The sequence below is a fragment of the Scyliorhinus canicula genome, chromosome 3 (assembly GCF_902713615.1).
Source record: "Scyliorhinus canicula chromosome 3, sScyCan1.1, whole genome shotgun sequence".
Classification (NCBI taxonomy): domain Eukaryota; kingdom Metazoa; phylum Chordata; class Chondrichthyes; order Carcharhiniformes; family Scyliorhinidae; genus Scyliorhinus; species Scyliorhinus canicula.
The window spans coordinates 1636845-1655758 of record NC_052148.1 but is presented as its reverse complement, the minus strand read 5'-3'; the positions used below and the strand labels follow the sequence as shown (position 1 = coordinate 1655758).

The 18914-nt window shown below is 48.6% G+C and overlaps 1 protein-coding gene across 1 annotated transcript in view; it reads left to right on the top strand.

Annotated features, from left to right (window-relative positions):
* The window catches only part of LOC119963785 (disintegrin and metalloproteinase domain-containing protein 12-like), a 247970-nt gene that overhangs the window by 200694 nt on the left and 28362 nt on the right, over window positions 1-18914 (top strand). Inside the window, exon 13 of the mRNA XM_038793069.1 lies at window positions 13850-13942. Coding sequence (XP_038648997.1) covers window positions 13850-13942 — 93 coding nt within the window. The remainder of the gene's footprint in view (window positions 1-13849; window positions 13943-18914) is intronic.

The window sequence follows — 18914 nt, the reverse complement described above, 5'->3', positions numbered from 1 at the left end:
CAGTAACCCACAGCTACCCACAATACAGTATCCCACAGTTACCCACAATACAGTAACCCACAGCTACCCACAATACAGTAACCCACAGCTACCCACAATACAGTAACCCACAGCTACCCACAATACATTAACCCACAGCTACCCACAATACAGTAACCCACAGCTACCCACAATACAGTAACCCACAGCTACCCACAATACAGTAACCCACAGCTACCCACAATACAGTAACCCACAGCTACCCACAATACAGTAACCCACAGCTACCCACAATACAGTATCCCACAGCTACCCACAATACAGTAACCCACAGCTACCCACAATACAGTAACCCACAGCTACCCACAATACAGTAACCCACAGCTACCCACAATACAGTAACCCACAGCTACCCACAATACAGTAACCCACAGCTACCCACAATACAGTAACCCACAGCTACCCACAATACAGTAACCCACAGCTACCCACAATACAGTAACCCACAGCTACCCACAATACAGTAACCCACAGCTACCCACAATACAGTAACCCACAGCTACCCACAATACAGTAACCCACAGCTACCCACAATACAGTATCCCACAGCTACCCACAATACAGTATCCCACAGGTACCCACAATACAGTAACCCACAGCTACCCACAATACAGTAACCCACAGCTACCCACAATACAGTATCCCACAGCTACCCACAATACAGTAACCCACAGCTACCCACAATACAGTATCCCACAGGTACCCACAATACAGTATCCCACAGCTACCCACAATACAGTATCCCACAGCTACCCACAATACAGTAACCCACAGCTACCCACAATACAGTAACGCACAGCCACCCACAATACAGTATCCCACAGCTACCCACAATACAGTATCCAACAGCTACCCACAATACAGTAACCCACAGCTACCCACAATACAGTATCCCACAGGTACCCACAATACAGTAACCCACAGCTACCCACAATACAGTATCCCCCAGCTACCCACTATACAGTAACGCACAGCCACCCACAATACAGTATCCCACAGCTACCCACAATACAGTATCCCACAGCTACCCACAATACAGTATCCCACAGCTACCCACAACACAGTAACCCACAGCTACCCACAATACAGTATCCCACAGCTACCCACAATACAGTAAACCACAGCTACCCACAATACAGTATCCCACAGCTACCCACAATACAGTAACCCACAGCTACCCACAATACAGTAACCCACAGCTACCCACAATACAGTAACCCACAGCCACCCACAATACAGTAACCCACAGCTACCCACTATACAGTAACCCACAGCTACCCACAATACAGTAACCCACAGCTACCCACAATACAGTAACCCACAGCTACCCACAATACAGTAACCCACAGCTACCCACAATACAGTAACCCACAGCTACCCACAATACAGTAACCCACAGCTACCCACAATACAGTATCCCACAGGTACCCACAGTACAGTAACCCACAGCTACCCACAATACAGTAACCCACAGCTACCCACAATACAGTAACCCACAGCTACCCACAATACAGTAACCCACAGCTACCCACAATACAGTAACCCACAGCCACCCACAATACAGTAACCCACAGCTACCCACAATACAGTAACCCACAGCTACCCACAATACAGTAACCCACAGCTACCCACAATACAGTAACCCACAGCTACCCACAATACAGTAACCCACAGCTACCCACAATACAGTAACCCACAGCTACCCACAATACAGTAACCCACAGCTACCCACAATACAGTAACCCACAGCTACCCACAATACAGTAACCCACAGCTACCCACAATACAGTATCCCACAGCTACCCACAATACAGTAACCCACAGCTACCCACAATACAGTCACCCACAGCTACCCACGATACAGTAACCCACAGCTACCTACAATACAATAACCCACAGCTACCTACAATACAGTAACCCACAGCTACCCACAATACAGTAACCCACAGCTACCCACAATACAGTATCCCACAGCTACCCACAATACAGTAACCCACAGCTACCCACAATACAGTAACCCACAGCTACCCACAATACAGTATCCCACAGCTACCCACAATACAGTAACCCACAGCTACCCACAATACAGTAACCCACAGCTACCCACAATACAGTAACACACAGCCACCCACAATACAGTATCCCACAGCTACCCACAATACAGTAACCCACAGCTACCCACAATACAGTAACCCACAGCTACCCACAATACAGTAACCCACAGCCACCCACAATACAGTAACCCACAGCTACCCACAATACAGTAACCCACAGCTACCCACAATACAGTAACCCACAGCTACCCACAATACAGTAACCCACAGCTACCCACAATACAGTAACCCACAGCCACCCACAATACAGTAACCCACAGCTACCCACAATACAGTATCCCACAGCTACCCACAATACAGTAACCCACAGCCACCCACAATACAGTAACCCACAGCTACCCACAATACAGTAACCCACAGCTACCCACAATACAGTAACCCACAGCTACCCACAACACAGTAACCCACAGCTACCCACAATACAGTATCCCACAGCTACCCACAATACAGTAACCCACAGCTACCCACAATACAGTAACCCACAGCCACCCACAATACAGTAACCCACAGCTACCCACAATACAGTAACCCACAGCTACCCACAATACAGTAACCCACAGCTACCCACAATACAGTATCCCACAGCTACCCACAATACAGTAACCCACAGCTACCCACAATACAGTAACCCACAGCTACCCACAATACAGTAACCCACAGCTACCCACAATACAGTAACCCACAGCTACCCACAGTACAGTAACCCACAGCTACCCACAATACAGTATCCCACAGCTACCCACAATACAGTAACCCACAGCTACCCACAATACAGTAACCCACAGCTACCCACAATACAGTAACCCACAGCTACCCACAATACAGTATCCCACAGCTACCCACAATACAGTAACCCACAGCTACCCACAATACAGTAACCCACAGCTACCCACAATACAGTAACCCACAGCTACCCACAATACAGTAACCCACAGCTACCCTCAATACAGTAACCCACAGCTACCCACAATACAGTAACCCACAGCTACCCACAATACAGTAACCCACAGTTACCCATAATACAGTAACCCACAGCTACCCACAATACAGTAACCCACAGCTACCCACAATACAGTAACCCACAGCTACCCACAATACAGTAACCCACAGCTACCCACAATACAGTAACCCACAGCTACCCACAATACAGTAACCCACAGCTACCCTCAATACAGTAACCCACAGCTACCCACAATACAGTAACCCACAGCTACCCACAATACAGTAACCCACAGCTACCCACAATACAGCAACCCACAGCTACCCACTATATAGTAACCCACAGCTACCCACAATACAGTAACCCACAGCCACCCACAATACAGTAACCCACAGCCACCCACAATACAGTAACCCACAGCTTCCACATTGTGGCTAGATGCCAGCGTTGCCGCTGTGCTGAAACAGCTTGGTTCAGAGCACGGTAAGTTTTGGAGCATAAGTCTCCAGTACTATTGCCAGAATAATGTCTTTGCAGTAGAGGAGTTTAAAACTAGAGGGCATAGGTTTAATGCGTTTTGGGAGACATACAAAAGGGTCTGGAGGTGCAATTATTTAAAACAGAGGGTGTGAGCATCTGGAACGGGATGCCAGAGTCAGTCGTAGAGGTGGGTACAATTTTGGCTTTTAAAAGGCATTTTGACAGTTCCATGGGTAAGCCGGGTATAGATGGATGTGATGTGAACCAAATGCAGGCAATTGGGACCAGCTTAATGCTAAAAACTGGGCGGCATGGACAAGTTGGGGCGAAGGCTGTGTGCCTCTATGACTTTATGAGTCAGTTACTGCAGTCAGGTGAGATTATATCTTGGAGGGGCATCGAATGAAGCTTTGTGGGTCGAGTTTAGGAATACAAAAGGGAGATATATATTGCTGGCTGTATATTTTACATCCCCAGATTGTCAGCGGGAAACTGAGGAGCAAGTCGATGCACAATTTGCAGAAGTGTATAAAAATATAAATATATATTAGGTGATTTCAACTTTCCCAACATTAATTGGGATAGTGATAGTGTTAAGGGCTTCGATGAGTTGAAGAAGATAAGCTAGGGAACTACAGATCAGTGAGTCTCACATCATTGGGAGGAAATTGTTTTTAGAAAATTCTGAACGGGAGAATAACATGGCTTTGTCACAGGGAGGTTCATACGGGAAGGTTTGATCAGGAATAGCATGGCTTTGTCACAGGGAGGTTCATACGGGAAGGTTTGATCAGGGAGAGTCAGCATGGCTTTGTCACAGGGAGGTTCATACGGGAAGGTTTGATCAGGAATAGCATGGCTTTGTCACAGGGAGGTTCATACGGGAAGGTTTGATCAGGAATAGCATGGCTTTGTCACAGGGAGGTTCATACGGGAAGGTTTGATCAGGGAGAGTCAGCATGGCTTTGTCACAGGGAGGTTCATACGGGAAGGTTTGATCAGGAATAGCATGGCTTTGTCACAGGGAGGTTCATACGGGAAGGTTTGATCAGGAATAGCATGGCTTTGTCACAGGGAGATTCATACGGGAAGGTTTGATCAGGGAGAGTCAGCATGGCTTTGTCACAGGGAGGTTCATACGGGAAGGTTTGATCAGGAATAGCATGGCTTTGTCACAGGGAGGTTCATACGGGAAGGTTTGATCAGGAATAGCATGGCTTTGTCACAGGGAGGTTCATACGGGAAGGTTTGATCAGGAATCGTCAGCATGGCTTTGTCACAGGGAGGTTCATACGGGAAGGTTTGATCAGGAATAGCATGGCTTTGTCACAGGGAGGTTCATACGGGAAGGTTTGATCAGGAATAGCATGGCTTTGTCACAGGGAGGTTCATACGGGAAGGTTTGATCAGGAATAGCATGGCTCCCTGTATGGATGAGGAAAGGGGCTCTGGACAGGATGAGCCAACTGACCACGGTACCATGGTGCAGAAGGCCATTCAAGAGGGGGGAGTAAAAAGACAAGTAGTTGTTATAGGGGATTCTATAATTAGGGGGACAGATAGTATCCTATGCAAGCCGGATCGGGAGTCTCGCATGGTGTGTTGCCTGCCCGGTGCCAGGGTGCGGGACATCTCTGACCGGCTTGAAAGGATACTGGAGCGGGAGGGGGAGGATCCAGTTGTTGTGGTCCACGTTGGGACTAACAACATAGGTAAAGCTAGGGTGGAGGACCTGTTCGGGGACTATCAAGCACTAGGAAGAAAATTGAAGTACAGGTCCTCAAGGGTCATAATCTCCGGATTACTGCCCGAGCCACGTGCCAATTGGCATAGGGATAGGAAAATTAGGGAAGTAAACACGTGGCTAAGGGATTGGTGTGGGAAAGAGGGATTCCACTTCATGGGACATTGGCATCAGTTTTGGAACCGGGGGGGATCTGTACCGTTGGGACGGTCTCCATCTGAACCGATCTGGAACCAGTGTTCTAGCGAAGAGGATAAATAGGGTGGTCAGTAGGACTTTAAACTTCTGAGTTGGGGGGAAGGGAAAGTGAAAGCGACAGGGAGCAGGGAGTTAAATGGCAAGATACGCAGGAGGATAACATGTAGGCAGGTGGATTTAAGCTTGAGGCAGACTAGGAATGCAACAAAAAGGAAGGATAACTTTGGACATCTTAGGACTTCCAATATCTGTACTGATAAGAAAGTTAACATTAAGGCACTTTACCTGAATGCTCGTAGCATTTGTAACAAAGTAGATGAACTAATGGCACAGATCATCGTGAATGATTATGATGTGGTAGGCATCACAGAGACATGGCTGCAGGGGGTTCAGGACTGGCAGTTAAACATCCAAGGATATACAACCTATCGAAAAGACAGGGAGGTGGGCCGAGGGGGTGGGGTTGCCTTGTTAGTTAAGAACAAAATTAAATCTATGGCACTAAACGACATAGGGTCGGATGATGTGGAGTCTGTGTGGGTAGAATTGAGGAACCACAAAGGCAAAAAAACCATAATGGGAGTTATGTACAGACCGCCTAACAGTGGTCAGGACCAGGGGCGCAACATGTACCGGGAAATAGAAAAGGCATGTCAGAAAGGCAAGGTCACAGTGATCATGGGGGACTTCAATATGCAGGTGGATTGGGTAAATAATGTAGCCAGTGGATCCAAAGAAAAGGAATTCATGGAATGCTTACAAGATGGCTTTTTGGAACAGCTTGTCATGGAGCCCACAAGGGAGCAGGCTATTCTGGACCTAGTGCTATGTAATGAACCAGACTTTATTAAAGATCTTAAAGTAAGGGAACACTTAGGAAGCAGCGATCATAATATGGTTGAGTTCAGTCTGCAGTTTGAAAGAGAGAAGGCAAAATCGGATGTAATGGTGTTACAGTTAAATAAAGGTAATTACGAGGGCATGAGAGAGGAACTGGTGAAAATCAACTGGAAGCAGACCCTAGCAGGGAAGACAGTAGAGCAAAAATGGCAGGAGTTTGTATGCATAATTGAGGACACTGTACAGAGGTTCATCCCCAAGAAAAGAAAGATTATCCAGGGAGGGATTAGACAGCCATGGCTGACAAAGGAGGTCAGGAAATGTATCAAAGAAAAAGAGAGATCCTATAAAGTGGCCAAAAGCACCGGGAAATCAGAAGATTGGGAAGGCTACAAAAACAAACAGAGGTTAACAAAGAGACAAATAAGGAAGGAGAGGATCAAATATGAAGGCAGGCTAGCCAGTAATATAAGAAATGATAGTAAAAGTTTCTTTCAATACATAAGAAACAAACGTCAGGCCAAAGTAGACATTGGGCCAATTCAAACTGATTCTGGAAGGCTAGTGATGGGAGATGAGGAAATGGCTGGAGAACTTAATAAGTACTTTGCGTCTGTCTTCACAGTGGAAGACGTTAGTAATATCCCAAAAATTATAAAGGGTCAGGGGGCTGAGTTGAGTATGGTTGCCATTACAAAAGAGATGGTGCTAAAAAAGCTAAAAGGTCTTAAAATTGACAAATCTCCTGGCCCCGATGGGCTACATCCTAGAGTTCTGAGGGAGGTGGCTGAAGAAATAGCGGAAGCGTTGGTTGAGATCTTTCAAAAATCACTGGAGTCAGGGAAAGTCCCGGACGATTGGAAGATCGCTGTTGTAACCCCCTTGTTCAAGAAAGGATCAAGACAAAAGATGGAAAATTATAGGCCAATTAGCCTAACCTCGGTTGTTGGTAAAATTCTAGAATCGATCGTTAAGGATGAGATTTCTAATTTCTTGGAAGAGCAGGGTCGGATTAGAACAAGTCAACATGGATTTAGTAAGGGGAGGTCGTGCCTGACGAACCTGTTAGAATTCTTTGAGGAGGTGACAAGTAGGTTAGACCAGGGAAACCCAGTGGATGTGGTCTATCTGGATTTCCAAAAGGCCTTTGATAAGGTGCCACACAGGAGGCTGCTGAGTAAGGTGAGGGCCCATGGTGTTCGAGGTGAGCTACTGGCATGGGTTGAGGATTGGCTGTCTGACAGAAGGCAGAGAGTTGGGATAAAAGGTTCTTTTTCGGAATGGCAGCCGGTGACCAGCGGTGTCCCACAGGGTTCAGTGTTGGGGCCGCAGCTGTTCACCATATATATTAATGATCTGGGTGAAGGGACTGGGGGCATTCTAGCGAAGTTTGCTGATGATACGAAGTTAGGTGGTCAGGCAGGTAGTGCTGAGGAAGTGGGGAGGCTGCAGAAGGATCTAGACAGTTTGGGAGAGTGGTGCAGGAAATGGCTGATGCATTTCAACGTGAGAAAATGTGAGGTCTTGCACTTTGGAAAAAAGAATCCAAGCATAGACTACTTTCTAAACGGTGAGAAAATTCATAATGCCAAAGTACAAAGGGATCTGGGAGTGCTAGTCGAGGATTCCCTAAAGGTAAACATGCAGGTTGAATCCGTGATTAAGAAAGCGAATGCTATGTTGTCATTTATCTCAAGAGGGTTGGAATATAAAAGCAGCGATGTGCTACTGAGCCTTTATAAGGCTCTGGTTAGACCCCATTTGGAGTACTGTGTCCAGTTTTGGGCCCCACATCTCAGGAAGGACATACTGGCACTGGAGCGTGTCCAGCGGAGATTCACACGGATGATCCCTGGAATGGCGGGTCTAGCATATGAGGAACGGCTGGCGTTCCTGGGATTGTATTCATTGGAGTTCAGAAGGTTAAGGGGAGATCTAATAGAAACTTACAAGATAATACATGGCTTAGAAAGGATGGACGCAAAGAAACTGTTTCCGTTAGGCGAGGAGTCGAGGACCCGTGGGCACAGCCTTAGAATTAGAGGGGGTAAATTCAAAACAGAAATGCGGAGACATTTCTTCAGCCAGAGAGTGGTGGGCCTGTGGAATTCATTGCCGCAGAGTGCAGTGGAGGCCGGGACGCTAAATGGCTTCAAGGCAGAGATAGATAAATTCTTGATGTCGCGAGGAATTAAGGGCTATGGGGAGAATGCTGGGAGGTGGAGTTGAAATGCCCATCAGCCATGATTGAATGGCGGAGTGGACTCGATGGGCCGAATGGCCTTACTTCCACTCCTATGTCTTATGGTCTTATGGTCTTATGGCTTTGTCACAGGGAGGTTCATACGGGAAGGTTTGATCAGGAATAGCATGGCTTTGTCACAGGGAGGTTCATACGGGAAGGTTTGATCAGGGAGAGTCAGCATGGCTTTGTCACAGGGAGGTTCATACGGGAAGGTTTGATCAGGAATAGCATGGCTTTGTCACAGGGAGGTTCATACGGGAAGGTTTGATCAGGAATAGCATGGCTTTGTCACAGGGAGATTCATACGGGAAGGTTTGATCAGGAATAGCATGGCTTTGTCACAGGGAGATTCATACGGGAAGGTTTGATCAGGAATAGCATGGCTTTGTCACAGGGAGATTCATACGGGAAGGTTTGATCAGGAATAGCATGGCTTTGTCACAGGGAGGTTGATACGGGAAGGTTTGATCAGGGAGAGTCAGCATGGCTTTGTCACAGGGAGGTTCATACGGGAAGGTTTGATCAGGAATAGCATGGCTTTGTCACAGGGAGGTTCATACGGGAAGGTTTGATCAGGGAGAGTCAGCATGGCTTTGTCACAGGGAGGTTCATACGGGAAGGTTTGATCAGGAATAGCATGGCTTTGTCACAGGGAGATTCATACGGGAAGGTTTGATCAGGAATAGCATGGCTTTGTCACAGGGAGGTTCATACGGGAAGGTTTGATCAGGGAGAGTCAGCATGGCTTTGTCACAGGGAGGTTCATACGGGAAGGTTTGATCAGGGAGAGTCAGCATGGCTTTGTCACAGGGAGGTTCATACGGGAAGGTTTGATCAGGAATAGCATGGCTTTGTCACAGGGAGGTTCATACGGGAAGGTTTGATCAGGAATAGCATGGCTTTGTCACAGGGAGATTCATACGGGAAGGTTTGATCAGGAATAGCATGGCTTTGTCACAGGGAGGTTGATACGGGAAGGTTTGATCAGGGAGAGTCAGCATGGCTTTGTCACAGGGAGGTTCATACGGGAAGGTTTGATCAGGAATAGCATGGCTTTGTCACAGGGAGGTTCATACGGGAAGGTTTGATCAGGAATAGCATGGCTTTGTCACAGGGAGGTTCATACGGGAAGGTTTGATCAGGAATAGTCAGCATGGCTTTGTCACAGGGAGATTCATACGGGAAGGTTTGATCAGGAATAGCATGGCTTTGTCACAGGGAGGTTCATACGGGAAGGTTTGATCAGGAATAGCATGGCTTTGTCACAGGGAGGTTCATACGGGAAGGTTTGATCAGGAATAGCATGGCTTTGTCACAGGGAGATTCATACGGGAAGGTTTGATCAGGGAGAGTCAGCATGGCTTTGTCACAGGGAGGTTCATACGGGAAGGTTTGATCAGGGAGAGTCAGCATGGCTTTGTCACAGGGAGGTTCATACGGGAAGGTTTGATCGGGAATAGCATGGCTTTGTCACAGGGAGGTTCATACGGGAAGGTTTGATCAGGAATAGTCAGCATGGCTTTGTCACAGGGAGATTCATACGGGAAGGTTTGATCAGGAATAGCATGGCTTTGTCACAGGGAGGTTCATACGGGAAGGTTTGATCAGGGAGAGTCAGCATGGCTTTGTCACAGGGAGGTTCATACGGGAAGGTTTGATCAGGAATAGCATGGCTTTGTCACAGGGAGGTTCATACGGGAAGGTTTGATCAGGAATAGCATGGCTTTGTCACAGGGAGGTTCATACGGGAAGGTTTGATCAGGAATAGCATGGCTTTGTCACAGGGAGGTTCATACGGGAAGGTTTGATCAGGGAGAGTCAGCATGGCTTTGTCACAGGGAGGTTCATACGGGAAGGTTTGATCTGGAATAGCATGGCTTTGTCACAGGGAGGTTCATACGGGAAGGTTTGATCAGGAATAGCATGGCTTTGTCACAGGGAGGTTCATACGGGAAGGTTTGATCAGGAATAGCATGGCTTTGTCACAGGGAGATTCATACGGGAAGGTTTGATCAGGGAGAGTCAGCATGGCTTTGTCACAGGGAGGTTCATACGGGAAGGTTTGATCAGGAATAGCATGGCTTTGTCACAGGGAGATTCATACGGGAAGGTTTGATCAGGAATAGCATGGCTTTGTCACAGGGAGATTCATACGGGAAGGTTTGATCAGGAATAGCATGGCTTTGTCACAGGGAGATTCATACGGGAAGGTTTGATCAGGAATAGCATGGCTTTGTCACAGGGAGGTTCATACGGGAAGGTTTGATCAGGAATAGCATGGCTTTGTCACAGGGAGGTTCATACGGGAAGGTTTGATCAGGAATAGCATGGCTTTGTCACATGGAGGTTCATACGGGAAGGTTTGATCAGGAATAGCATGGCTTTGTCACAGGGAGATTCATACGGGAAGGTTTGATCAGGAATAGCATGGCTTTGTCACAGGGAGGTTCATACGGGAAGGTTTGATCAGGAATAGCATGGCTTTGTCACAGGGAGGTTCATACGGGAAGGTTTGATCAGGAATAGCATGGCTTTGTCACAGGGAGATTCATACGGGAAGGTTTGATCAGGGAGAGTCAGCATGGCTTTGTCACAGGGAGGTTCATACGGGAAGGTTTGATCAGGAATCGTCAGCATGGCTTTGTCACAGGGAGGTTCATACGGGAAGGTTTGATCAGGAATAGCATGGCTTTGTCACAGGGAGATTCATACGGGAAGGTTTGATCAGGGAGAGTCAGCATGGCTTTGTCACAGGGAGGTTCATACGGGAAGGTTTGATCAGGAATAGCATGGCTTTGTCACAGGGAGGTCACGCCTGACAAATTTGATTGTCTTATTTGAGGAGGTGACCAGGTGTGTAGATGAAGGTAGTGCAGTTGATTTAGTTTATATGGATTTCAGCAAAGCCTTTGACAAGGTCCCATATGGGAGACTTATAAAGAAGACAAATGCACATGGGATACAGGGTAACAAACTGTTTATTTATAACAAGAGTAAAAGATGAACATATAATGGAAATAACGGAACAATGGTCTCATTGTACTCTACCTATTCCCAAAACCCCATCCCACTGTCCACCCAGACACACGGTGAAGGGGTGGGGGAAGGATTAAAATAACATGAATTGGGAAAAAAGGTTTGAGATGAATCTTCACTGCTGAGGCTGTGCTCTACAGGCACTGATTTTCTCCGAATGCGACCATCTGGGAGATTGATTTACCCAGAAAATTCAGGTCGGTGCAATTCTATCCTTCAACCACCAGGAGGAACTTCACACAGGAGGTTCAGGTCGGTGCAATTCTACCTTTCAACCACCAGGAGGAACTTCACACAGGAGGTTCAGGTCGGTGCAATTCTATCCTTCAACCACCAGGAGGAACTTCACACAGGAGATTTAGGTTGGCATAATTCTATCCTTCTACCACCAAATGGGGCTTCTGTTTCCCTGATATATTACTGGAGCTCCATCCCTGAGAGATTAAAGCAGATTCTATTCTGTCCAGTCTGCCTTTTTTGCCGGTCTGATCTCTGTGCAGAAATTCTGGCTGTATTGTGAAGAATGTCCTCAGACTGAGCTTTTCCCAGTCATTCAGAGGATTACATTATTACAGACCTGGAGGGAGAACCTGCACACAGCCTTTCACTCCAGTAGTTCCCTTCACAGATCTGGCTACTGCCTGAAGTCTTTTAAATAGGAGTGCCTTCCACAGGCTTGGCTAGGAGCCTCTGAAATCATCCTCAGAGAGAACAGAGAGAGAGTGCCTTCCAGTTGCTTCCTGCCTGTGTCTTTTCAAGGAACTAAGGACAAAATGGAGCTCTGCACAAGACCCGTCTTTCTTCTGGAAGGATCTGAATGGCTTCACCAATTGCAGGCAAAAAGAGTATTCCAGATCCACTGATTGGCTGCTTGCCATGTCTATCAAACTGACATCTCAGGCTCTGCCACAGAGCATAAAGGGGAAGTCCTGGGTTAGTTCATTAGACCAGGTGTGTTTCAGTTTGCCTCAAGTCTGTAGCTTCAGCAAAAGTATCAATGTTGCAGCAGCTAGCAAGAAGACTAGATTAAAGGCAGCCACCAGGACAGGAATTTAAAAAGGAACACACAACGGACATGGTTCTTACAAGATCCTTTAAAAAGTCTCTGAATGAGCATTTGGCACGGCATAACATTAAAGCTACTGGCCAAGGACTGGAAAATGGGATTAGGTAGATAGGTCAGGTGTTTTTTATGTGTTGGTGCAGCTTGATGGGCTGAAGGGCCTCTTCTGTACTGTGTATTTCTATGATCCTGTGAAGGTCATAAGTTCAGCTTTTAATCGGGGCAGGTTTGCCATCTTCCAAGAAATCACCTGACCTGCAGGCTACTCGTGGAAGATCTGTTTACTTTGAACTACAGTCAGTTTAATTGATGGGGAAAAAATGAAAGGCAAAGTCTAGTGACATATTGAGAATCACATGGCAGAGCCAGGCTTAAAGTTTTGAACCTGTGGTTTTGAGGTTCAGACCATCCTCATCAGAATGTAACGTGGCTGCAGTTGGAGCAGCAAAGCTGAGTGAAGAATTGATCCATCCCTATAATCTCCTGCACACCAACGTTCAGTTGGTGAGAACTGTAGTTGTCTACCAGGACCATCTGTCTGAAGTTCTTTCACATCTTCCCATGAGGGAACTCCAGATCAACAACGTCAAGACCTTACGAACTTTATCCTTTATTTTTTAATACCTACCCTCCATAGCCGATCTCTGCAGAGATATCCGTTTGTGTTCATGTGCGCATATCCACGTGTACGCGCGTATGTGCATGCATGATGGGGCAATTTAGAATAGATACTTCAGAATACAATTCCGTGTTAACTAATTATTGAAAGTTGTGAAATAGAAGTTCTGTTTTACAATAAACTATTGTTCTGGGTTTACTAAAAGAAATCTGGTTAAAGCCTCTTTTATTCTGAATACCAGTAGAGAAAGTAAACAATTGGCTTTTTGGTAAGTAAAGTGAATTTTTTAATTAGTGCCGTTTCATGTGGATTGGCTAGATATTACGCAGATCCCTCCCATCCCAGTTGGAAAAGTACACACGACCATTGAGGTGGGTGCAGCAAACTTGTATCTGCTGACCTCTGATATAACTTGTAGGGAGGTCACAATCTGCTGAGCCTATGCTGGAAAACCAAGCAGATTGTTTTTATAGCCCCAGAGTTCTTATTAAAGAGACCAACTTTACTTTCACTGTTCTTCTTTTCCTTTAGGACTGTATGGATCCTTGCTGTGTTGCTTCGATCTGTAAATTCCGATCTGGTGCAAAATGTGCCTCAAATGATATTTGCTGCAGAAATTGTAAGGTAAAGGTCTCTATGTTTGCTAGTACAAGGTTTAAGGACGCTGAATTTGATAGGTGGAATTTTCCCAGGAATAGGTAGAGTGGGAAAAGGACATGGAGGTTCCCATCCCCATAGGGCCTTTCCTTGCCAAGTTGTTCGGCACAGAGCTGAACAATAATGAAAGGCGTTTACCACCATGTCATATCCCAGCAACCTCCGTTTTAACCTGATACAAGAAATGTAACCAGAAAAGCCCCCCCCCATGCCCCACGGAACATGAACCCTCCCCTCCCCACCAAGGAACACTTTCCTAGCACCGCTCCTTAGTCATGCCCGGGCAGTCCGAGGGGGTGTGCCAGGGTGCAGTGCCCAGGCATGAACATCTTGACCCTGAGCCAAGCAATCATCTGAATTCCTCTGCTGGATTCTGCTGCCAGGTAAGCACCTTGGTGGACTTATCGTGATTCACATTGGCACATCCTAATGCTGACGTGCGGACAATCCAATTGGCGGGAGGGGTACTATCGGGCGTAAAGGCCTGATATTTACATTTAAATCTATTTAAATGGGGATTCCGAGCTCAGATGTTGGGGATTCCCCCTTACACCATTGGCGAGGGCAAGGGTGCGTCAATTGCGTTTTGGAATCCCAGTTCAATTTCCTGCACTGAAAATGGGAGAGGAAAATCCATCCCAATATCTTTATTTGGCGATTATGGTTCCTTCGATAAAAATATCATATTGGTATCCTGGTTTGTTTAAGTGTGTGATGGTCAATTATAGGGAATATACAGTGAATGGTAGAACCCTCAAGAGTATTGACAGTCAGAGAGATCTAGGTGTACAGGTCCACAGGTCACTGAAAGGGGCAACACAGGTGGAGAAGGTGGTCAAGAAGGCATACGGCATGCTTGCCTTCATTGGCCGGGGCATTGAGTATGAAAATTGGCAAGTCATGTTGCAGCTGTATAGAACCTTAGTTAGGCCACACTTGGAGTATAGTCTGGTCACCACACTACCAGAAGGATGTGGAGGCTTTAGAGAGGGTGCAGAAGAGATTTACCAGGATGTTGCCTGGTATGGAGATCATTAGCTATGAGGAGCGGTTAAATAAACTCAGTTTGTTCTCACTGGAACAACGGAGGTAGAGGGGCGACCTGATAGAGGTCTACAAAATTATGAGGGGCATAGACATAGTGGGTAGTCAGAGACTTTTTCCCAGGGTAGAGGGGTCAATTACTTGGGGTATAGGTTTAAGGTGCGAGGGGTAAGGTTTAGAGGAGATTGACGAGGCAAGTTTTTTACACAGAGTGTAGTGGGTGCCTGGAACTCGCTGCTGGAGGAGGTGGTGGAAGCAGGGACGATAGTGACGTTTAAGGGGCATCTTGACAAATACATGAATAGGATGGGAATAGAGGGATACGGACCCCGGAAGTGTAGAAGATTTTAGTTTAGACGGGCAGCATGGTCGGTGCAGGATTGGAGGGCCGAAGGGCCTGTTCCTGTGCTGTACTTTTCTTTGTTCTTTGTTATAACCCACCAGTATATTCCCTGTCAGCTTTACTCTGCTGCTGCTTCATTACCAGAACCAGAGCTACTAACTGAATGCTTAATCAGTCAGTGGTGGTTCTTCAAGTAGTATAAATTTCTACATTAATGTTCAAGTTAAAGCTTTTTAAGGACAGATCTGCAGGAATAATTGTTGTTAACTGTCTTTGAATGATAAGTTTGACTTGCCCAATTTCCAACATGTGCTCCAATAGAATTGTAGAATGGTTACAGCATTGAAGGAGGCCATTTGGCCCGTCATGTCCTGGCTTTCTCTCTCCCTACAAAAGCAATTCAGTTAGTGCCACTCACCTGACTTCTCACCATAGCCCTGCATATTTTTCCTTTTTTAACTCATAATTCAAATGATATTTGAATGCTTCAGTTGAACCTCCTTCACCGCACACTCCAGTGCATTCCAGAAGGGAAACATTTTCTGCACAAAAAATCGACAACATTATGAGGAGCGTGGACAGAGTGGATAGTCAGAAGCTTCTTTTCCAACGTCTGATATTGGGCATTCGGTACGGCGCGCCTGGAACGACCCCGTGGCATAAAGGTTCAGGGCAAACATCACCTTGACGGTCAATGGGAGCAGGTATCCTCCCCCATACCACCACGGTTCCAGCAGACATGCCAAACAATCTCCCTGCTCAGCCGTAGTGGTCGGTGACACGTTCTGCTGGCAGGTCCTCGAACGACAGGCCCTGCGAGTATACACAAGCCTCCTTCCCACCTTTTCCTCCTCGCCTGTTGGGCAGCCAGCACTCCATCGCCACCAGCTGTCACCTGCTGCTGGGTCCTCCCATGGACGCTCCTGCCCATGCAGTCTCAGTGTATCTGCCAGGACTGCAGCGGCCAGACAGATGCCAACCATGCCAGGCTGAACTCCAAAATCCATTTTCTGCATTCTGTAAACGGCGTTAGCATGGTGAGTACTCCCGTGCCCAACCAGGTCTACCAAGCTACACAGTGGACCTGGCCTGCACTGCACTGCAGCCCCAACCCCTTCCCAGTCCTAGCTCCATCCCCGACCGTATTCCAGTGACACTCTGCCTTCTGCCCTGCACCCCTGGCCTCACTGGTGCCTATCACCGGTGGCTTCTAGCCTCCCACCCGCCCCTGCTAACGATACTCTCTGCAGCCTGCCCCTGCTAATGATACTCTCTGCAGCCTGCCCCTGCTAACGATACTCTCTGCCCCCTGTCCCTGCTAACGATACTCTCTGCCCCCTGTCCCTGCTAACGATACTCTCTGCAGCCCGCCCCTGCTAACGATACTCTCTGCAGCCCGTCCCTGCTAACGATACTCTCTGCCCCCTGTCCCTGCTAACGATACTCTCTGCCCCCTGTCCCTGCTAACGATACTCTCTGCAGCCCGCCCCTGCTAACGATACTCTCTGCCCCCTGTCCCTGCTAACGATACTCTCTGCCCCCTGTCCCTGCTAACGATACTCTCTGCAGCCCGCCCCTGCTAACGATACTCTCTGCCCCCTGCCCCTGCTAACGATACTCTCTGCCCCCTGTCCCTGCTAACGATACTCTCTGCAGCCCGCCCCTGCTAACGATACTCTCTGCAGCCCGCCCCTGCTAACGATACTCTCTGCAGCCCGCCCCTGCTAACGATACTCTCTGCAGCCCGTCCCAGCTAACGATACTCTCTGCCCCCTGTCCCTGCTAACGATACTCTCTGCAGCCCGCCCCTGCTAACGATACTCTCTGCAGCCCGCCCCTGCTAACGATACTCTCTGCAGCCCGCCCCTGCTAACGATACTCTCTGCCCCCTGTCCCTGCTAACGATACTCTCTGCCCCCTGTCCCTGCTAACGATACTCTCTGCCCCCTGTCCCTGCTAACGATACTCTCTGCCCCCTGTCCCTGCTAACGATACTCTCTGCCCCCTGTCCCTGCTAACGATACTCTCTGCAGCCCGCCCCTGCTAACGATACTCTCTGCCCCCTGTCCCTGCTAACGATACTCTCTGCCCCCTGTCCCTGCTAACGATACTCTCTGCAGCCCGCCCCTGCTAACGGTACTCTCTGCCCCCTGTCCCTGCTAACGATACTCTCTGCCCCCTGTCCCTGCTAACGATACTCTCTGCCCCCTGTCCCTGCTAACGATACTCTCTGCAGCCCGCCCCTGCTAACGATACTCTCTGCCCCCTGTCCCTGCTAACGATACTCTCTGCCCCCTGTCCCTGCTAACGATACTCTCTGCCCCCTGTCCCTGCTAACGATACTCTCTGCAGCCTGCCCCTGCTAACGATACTCTCTGCCCCCTGTCCCTGCTAACGATACTCTCTGCCCCCTGTCCCTGCTAACGATACTCTCTGCAGCCCGCCCCTGCTAACGATACTCTCTGCAGCCCGCCCCTGCTAACGATACTCTCTGCCCCCTGTCCCTGCTAACGATACTCTCTGCAGCCCGCCCCTGCTAACGATACTCTCTGCAGCCCGCCCCTGCTAACGATACTCTCTGCCCCCTGTCCCTGCTAACGATACTCTCTGCAGCCCGTCCCAGCTAACGATACTCTCTGCCCCCTGTCCCTGCTAACGATACTCTCTGCCCCCTGTCCCTGCTAATGATACTCTCTGCAGCCCGCCCCTGCTAACGATACTCTCTGCCCCCTGCCCCTGCTAACGATACTCTCTGCCCCCTGTCCCTGCTAACGATACTCTCTGCAGCCCGCCCCTGCTAACGATACTCTCTGCAGCCCGCCCCTGCTAACGATACTCTCTGCAGCCCGCCCCTGCTAACGATACTCTCTGCAGCCCGTCCCAGCTAACGATACTCTCTGCCCCCTGTCCCTGCTAACGATACTCTCTGCAGCCCGCCCCTGCTAACGATACTCTCTGCAGCCCGCCCCTGCTAACGATACTCTCTGCAGCCCGCCCCTGCTAACGATACTCTCTGCCCCCTGTCCCTGCTAACGATACTCTCTGCCCCCTGTCCCTGCTAACGATACTCTCTGCAGCCCGCCCCTGCTAACGATACTCTCTGCCCCCTGTCCCTGCTAACGATACTCTCTGCCCCCTGTCCCTGCTAACGATACTCTCTGCAGCCCGCCCCTGCTAACGGTACTCTCTGCCCCCTGTCCCTGCTAACGATACTCTCTGCCCCCTGTCCCTGCTAACGATACTCTCTGCCCCCTGTCCCTGCTAACGATACTCTCTGCAGCCCGCCCCTGCTAACGATACTCTCTGCCCCCTGTCCCTGCTAACGATACTCTCTGCCCCCTGTCCCTGCTAACGATACTCTCTGCCCCCTGTCCCTGCTAACGATACTCTCTGCAGCCTGCCCCTGCTAACGATACTGTCTGCCCCCTGTCCCTGCTAACGATACTCTCTGCCCCCTGTCCCTGCTAACGATACTCTCTGCAGCCCGCCCCTGCTAACGATACTCTCTGCAGCCCGCCCCTGCTAACGATACTCTCTGCCCCCTGTCCCTGC